The sequence below is a fragment of the Limulus polyphemus genome, unplaced genomic scaffold, assembly GCF_000517525.1.
Source record: "Limulus polyphemus unplaced genomic scaffold, Limulus_polyphemus-2.1.2 Scaffold3171, whole genome shotgun sequence".
Taxonomy (NCBI): Eukaryota; Metazoa; Arthropoda; class Merostomata; order Xiphosura; family Limulidae; genus Limulus; species Limulus polyphemus.
Window position 1 is genome coordinate 102,182 of NW_013668781.1, and position 6,506 is coordinate 108,687.

The window sequence follows — 6,506 nt, forward strand, 5'->3', positions numbered from 1 at the left end:
GAACATGTGTGCATGTGGTTATCATACATTTCGATCTATAAGGTTGTGATTTGTGTTTGAACCATAATGTCACAGCAGCTGGCATTATAGGATGTGTAAGGTTTTGATTTGTTTGTTTTCTTTGTTAATGGTTTATTTTGTTTCTTGTTTAAACCACCATGTAAGGAATAAATATTTAGAATGATACTAATTTTTATTATCTGTGTTAATACAAAAAACTTAAAATAGATATCATATTTGAATACAAATATTATATATAATTTTCAAAAGTTAAAATGTAAAAACTAGTAAATTTTTGTTGGGTAATTTGCGTGTTATAGCAGAAAACAAAAATCTATCTTACCACTAGAAGTTTCAAGAAATTATTTTAATTTACATGTAGGTAAGAAGTCAGGTAATGCCATGAGAACATCATCACTTGGCACCTCATCCCACACCAGCTTTGTCCCTTCTGTGGAAGTCAAACCTAGCCGTTTGTCAGCTTTCAGGAGGCTTTTCAAGCCTTGGAAATGGAAGAGAAAGAAAAGAAGTGAGAGATTTGAGAAAACATCTCGAGGTAAAATTGTTTATTTTGCTTTTGTTACTAAGGGATGTGTAGTTAAAGTACATAACTATTATGATCCCTTTTTTATAGATATTATCACAAGGTTTAAAATCTTTTTGTTGTTAACCATGTAAAACTAATTAACTCAACAACAAAATGTAATATGTATGCTTTCTTTCAAGTATTGATCAGAAAAATGAGACTTCGGGTGTTGTTTTTAACATGAGTGATATAAGGCTGTTATTAAAACATTATTTTTTTTCTGTTTTGTCCAAAATCAACTGAAAATGTGTGTACACGTAAGTGAATAAACAATATTTGATAATTGTTTAATTGTAAATACTTTGGCAGCACCTTAAGGTGTTTTAGGCTCTTTGAATGAACCTGTGATTATGATGTACAATAAAAAACCACTTTTTATGTTAAAAATGGAATTAAGAGAAATTCATTTACTATATCTCCTGATAACTACAGACTTCTTTCTCAATTTCTATATGTGTATTTTTTAATATTTATAATAATGTTAAAAACAATGAAGAAGAAATGTTATTTGTCATGGAATGTAAGTAACTTTTTTCCAGTTTAGGACGTGGAGTGTAAGTAACTTTTTTCCAGTTTAGGACGTGGAGTGTAAGTAACTTTTTTCCAGTTTAGGACGTGGAGTGTAAGTAACTTTTTTCCAGTTTAGGACGTGGAGTGTAAGTAACTTTTTTCCAGTTTAGGACGTGGAGTGTAAGTAACTTTTTTCCAGTTTAGGACATGGAGTATAAGTAACTTTTTTCCAGTTTAGGAAAAGTTTTTTAATATTTTTGGAAATTGAGATTATGTAAACAACAAAAATTATAATTTTACTTATTTTTTGTGCTACTTCTGTTTATGTTCCCATTGATATACATCTCTCTTCAACTGTATTTTAATTATGAATATCCTGTTGGAGAAAGATTTACAAATCACATAATTTGAGTATTTTCAGTTGAAAGTAAAATAACTGAATAATTATCAAGCACGTCTCAAATTCACAAAATACCCTTTTCTTCATATCTACATACTATTTTAAACTAAATAAAGAATCTTAAAATTTTCCTTTTTTTTTCTTTTTAAGTATCCTTCTAATCCAACATAACCTGATTTTTTTACTGTTTTTATTTAGATAAAGTACTGTTTCTTTAACAATATTGTAACACGTGGTCAGTAGATTTCTCTTGTTTCTTTAGTATTAATGTGACACAAGTAATGCATGTACTTCTGTTGCTGATGACTTTGTTAACATAATATTGTGATACAAGTAATGTGAATATTTCTTCTGTTTATGCCTTTTTTTGACATGATTTTTTAATATAAGTAGTTTATAGATTTCTTGTTGATGACTGCTTTAATGTAATATTTTAGATTTCAACATATTTGGGTTTCACTTATTAATAGTTTGCTTAGTAATAGTGTGGTACTGTAATGTAAATAGTATGTACATTTCTTGTGTTGATGCTTTTTTTTAATATGATATTGTCACACAAATAATGTGTGGATTTTTTTTTGATGGGTTAATGTGATATTGTGGCATAAGCAGTGTCTCTAGGTTTTTGAAATTGTTACCTATAATGTGACATTGTGCCACAAGTTACGTGTGTATTTCTTCAGTTGGAGTGTAGAATAGTCTTTGATAAAGTTGGAAGTGTTGGTGCAAGATATGCTAGAAGGTTTTCTAAAACATGATCTATACAAAGAAACAAGTGTTTGGAAAGTAAATAGTATTTTTAATTTCTGACAGTCTGAAAAATTGTCACTTCTGAGTGTGTGTTTTCAATAGAACACTTAGTTTGCATCATGTGTTTCTGAAGTCTTTGAGAATAGCCTTGAGCTACTAACTGTTAAAAGTCAAAGATGAATAAAATACTAGACAAGTTAAAAACATTTTGTTCTAGAACCAAGCCTTCCTATCTAGCAACTTATTAGCATTATGTAATTGTTCTGTGGTATAAAACAAACGGATGCATGTATGAAATATGACATTGTAGAATGAACTCACTTAGTGTATTATATGATTTTCTTTTTGGTGTTGACAGTCTTGGAGAGGAAAATCTCGATGCGGTCTACGAAAGAAGACCTCATTAAGAGGGGTGTACTGATTCCTGATGGAGTTATCAGTAATCAGAAGGGTGAGTAGGTTTGATTCACTGCTTTATCAACAAAATGTGCACATAAAGAGTGAGTCATGCTTCATCAAGTGTGGGCATAAATGCAATCTTAATAGGCATTAGGCAGAAATAGACACCACCAATGGTTGCTTGAGGTTTTTATCAATTTGTAAAGGAAGAGAATAGAAATACTGGTATGATGAGTCTGTGAACTTAAATGTATGTATACGCGCGTGTGTGTGTCTATATATATATAGAATTACATCTTGTGCTATGAAAATTTAAATTAGAAATAACTAGCTTAGAACTAGTTGAAAAATATGTTTATAGAATTATTTGTTTTACCTTTCTCCCTATTATGCTTTTTTTGTCAAGTAAAAGTTGTAATACACATACTAGTTTTCATTTGAGCTTATACTGTTTCTATTGCAAGACTTAATGGTTCATAAAGGTCACTGTTGTTGCACAAGAAGTACTCTAGAATCATTCAGTAGTTCATGTTATTTGGTGTGTTAATTGTGGCTGTTGCTGTATGGGATGTACTGTGTTTCACATAAAATGAAACTTTGCAATCATATGAGCATCATTTAATCCACAGAAAGTTAAGGTCAACTTCTATTTTCATTTTTTAAATAGAAAATATGTGAATGTCACTGTTGGAAAAGTGTTATTGAATAACATAATAAAATATACTTTTAAAACAGTTTTTTGAAATGGTCACTAAAATAAGTTTGGAACCTTTTAAAACATAATTTTATTCAAATCTTTATTCAATACTTACTGCATATTCATGTGTTTGAGTAATAAAAAATATTAATTACTGTACAATGAAAAAACCTACTTGCAGAAAAACTGTTTGGATTATATTTAGCTAAGCATAGAAAAACTTTTATGACAGCAGCATTCAGGAAAGTTTATTTGTTCTACCTAATAAGTTTCATTACTTTATAATGTTTAAAGTTGTTATTTTTTTATTATTAATGAACTAAGTCTAAACATATGGGTACAAAGTTTGGTCTCATTACCCCAGTTTCCAGCTAGAAATAGCTATTGATTGATAAGTTTTGTATTGTTGAGATACAATCTAGATATAAAGTGTAGAATAAATATGATATGACTTGTTATTAATAGCTCAAGGTACACCTCTTCTTCCTAGCAGGAAAACATTCTCTACTAAAATAACATGCTATATAAAAAAAACATACCTTATAATTTTTGCATAATTAGTGCTTGAAAGTCTTCACTCTGATGGCTTGCAAGAAAGTTCAAGAAGACTAGAAAACTTACAAATATAAAAATAGTTTCAGGTTCAGCCTCTACTTGTATATTGAAACTTTTGTGCAAAATAATGTAGTGTATTCTTAAATTCAGACCTCACAGGAGATTATATATTTCTTTTATATACATTCATTAATATGACTGACAAATTCATATAAGCCAAACCATTTTGACCTCAAGAGAACTATTTTAGTGATCATATTTGTTAAAAAGTCAAAAAATAAATTTTAAATGTAGGGTTTGTCAGTAGTTAAAAACTAATGGGAGTTGTTATTATTAAATGAATAATATGGCATAGAATACAATTATGAGTGTTTTGAGTGTGTACCATTGATTACCATAGTAAGTGTTATATTTGGTGAAGTCTTTAAACAATAGAAAAGTAGCATTGTGATATATATGTTTGTTTGTTTTTTTATTCATAGATTACTCTTTAAAGCCTGACATTTCACACTGTACGTTTGAAGTACATGTATTTTAGATGGAGTTTTTAACATAAAACACATGTTAGTGTAGCTTGAGAATTTGTACTGTTATATTTTAATTCCCAAAATATATTTTATATGCTTTTTCATTTTTGAGTAAATCCAGTTTCCAAACCAGATATTTCTCATTATGTAAATCAGTGACAGGTGTTGTTAACAACCTGTTTGGTACCTTTTATGAAAAAATATAAAAAAGTATATTAACGAACATATAAAAACACATTCATTTTCTTTGAATGCAACATTTGGTGATAATACATAATATGTACTCTAATTTTTTAAGATTTAAGAAAAATATTTTTCATACAAATATTATTTTATAAAAAAATTGATGTTGATATAAAAGACAGTGCTATATGCTTTTTGACATTTAAGTAGTTGCATATAGATTAGCAAATTGTTATAAGGTTTATTGTTGTATTTTCTTAGGTTACATATAATCTCAGTATTGAGTTTGTCAAAAACTGTATGTAAGTTATAGATTACTAATTCTTAAGTATTTTACAGCTGTTGTAGTTACTCATCAGGTTTTGTGTCTTCATTTGCTCATTGATTACTATTGTAAATCTTGATTCTCTTTTGGTTTACTCTTGTTCAGGGCTATGCACTGCTAAGAATTAGTATTTGCTGAAATTAGTCTAACTTGATGTATATCAAATCCAAAATATTTTATTTCGTTTTGTAGCTTATATGTTAGATTTCTTTTTCTTTTTTTGTATTGTAAATGTATACTAGAGACTTCAAGCTATTTATATGCAAATTAATTACATGTGCACTCGGTACTACCAACTAGACTTATTACTACAGAATCAAACAGGGAAGGCCTTTTGAAAAATTAAAAAATGTCTAAGAACAAGAACAACTACAGTAAAATTTCTTATTTTTGTGTCAATTTGTGTGTTAGTTATTGGTGATAACATATCTAAAGCCATAAAAGTTTGGTTTAAAGAGAAATTTTTGACAGTGTTTTAATTGAACAGATTCTGGTAAAGATAATCATAGCTCTCAAGCCAATGGTCAGGTAGCAACAGAAACAGTCAGCGGCAGTGCAGTAGTGGCTACATCTTTTGAGACATCCACAACCACATCTTCTATCACAGTTTTCAGTAGTTCATCAGGTACTCCTACAACGAACACCCACTTAACAAGTTTGTGTAAGTACTAATCTAATAAACATACAAGTTTTACCGCTTTCAGAATTTATTAACCTTATATATACATATCATTCTTTTTTTTTGTATCCCAAGATGCTCCCCAATGGCTCAGTAGTAAATCTCGGTGCTCACACTGCTGAAAACTAGGTTTTGATACTTGTGGTTAGCACAGCATAGATAGCCCATTGTGTAGCTTTTGTGCTTAACAAAAAAAAACGCATTCCAATATAAATAATGTTAATGTTGTGAGTATAAAAAAAAACTGTTTAATTCCATGAATGTATTGATTTATGTATGAATCAAATGTGTAATCTTAACTTGATGTAGGGGGCAAAAAGGATGAAAAGTGTATGTATGCATGAAATAGACTTGAAGTCTTAACCTGATCTTGGAGGAAAAGTTGAAAAGATGTACACATATATGTGAAAGAGGCATGTAATCTTAACCTGACTTGGGGGGGGGGGGAGATGAAATTAATACATGTATGTATGCATGAATCAGAAAAGATTCTTTTAAGTATTTTGTTATTTAATAATGCTAGTAGGTATATTATTATTTATTATCATTCCATTTCAATTTTTATACTTATGCAAATGCACAGTTGTTTTAGCAAACTAAAATCTGACTATATCTGTGAAGTTTATTTTGAAACTTAGAAATGAACTATATGCAAGCCTTCCTTTATACTATATTGTTAGGTCGTTCGTAAATATGATCCGTGTTGTCTAGTTAAGTTTGCATCAGTTGAAAATATAATCCTTGTATAAACCTAAGTAAAACTTCTCTTGTCTGTTGAAACATACATGCTGGGGATGATGTGTGGTAAAGATAGATTTTATGGTATTGTTGCGTCAGCGAGTCACATGACTAGTGTGATGCCACGTTTCTAGAACTATCATGTACCTTGGCGAAT

At 29.4% G+C, this 6,506-nt stretch overlaps 1 protein-coding gene across 7 annotated transcripts in view; it reads left to right on the top strand.

The window, feature by feature from the left end:
- The window catches only part of LOC106468808 (phosphatase and actin regulator 2-like), a 77,325-nt gene that overhangs the window by 46,700 nt on the left and 24,119 nt on the right, over positions 1-6,506 (top strand). For all 7 annotated transcript variants that reach the window (XM_013929249.2, XM_013929247.2, XM_022397163.1 and 4 more), the window contains 3 exons: positions 383-556; positions 2,605-2,697; positions 5,420-5,593. In XM_013929249.2, coding sequence (XP_013784703.1) covers positions 403-556; positions 2,605-2,697; positions 5,420-5,593 — 421 coding nt within the window. In that variant the 5' untranslated portion in view covers positions 383-402. The remainder of the gene's footprint in view (positions 1-382; positions 557-2,604; positions 2,698-5,419; positions 5,594-6,506) is intronic.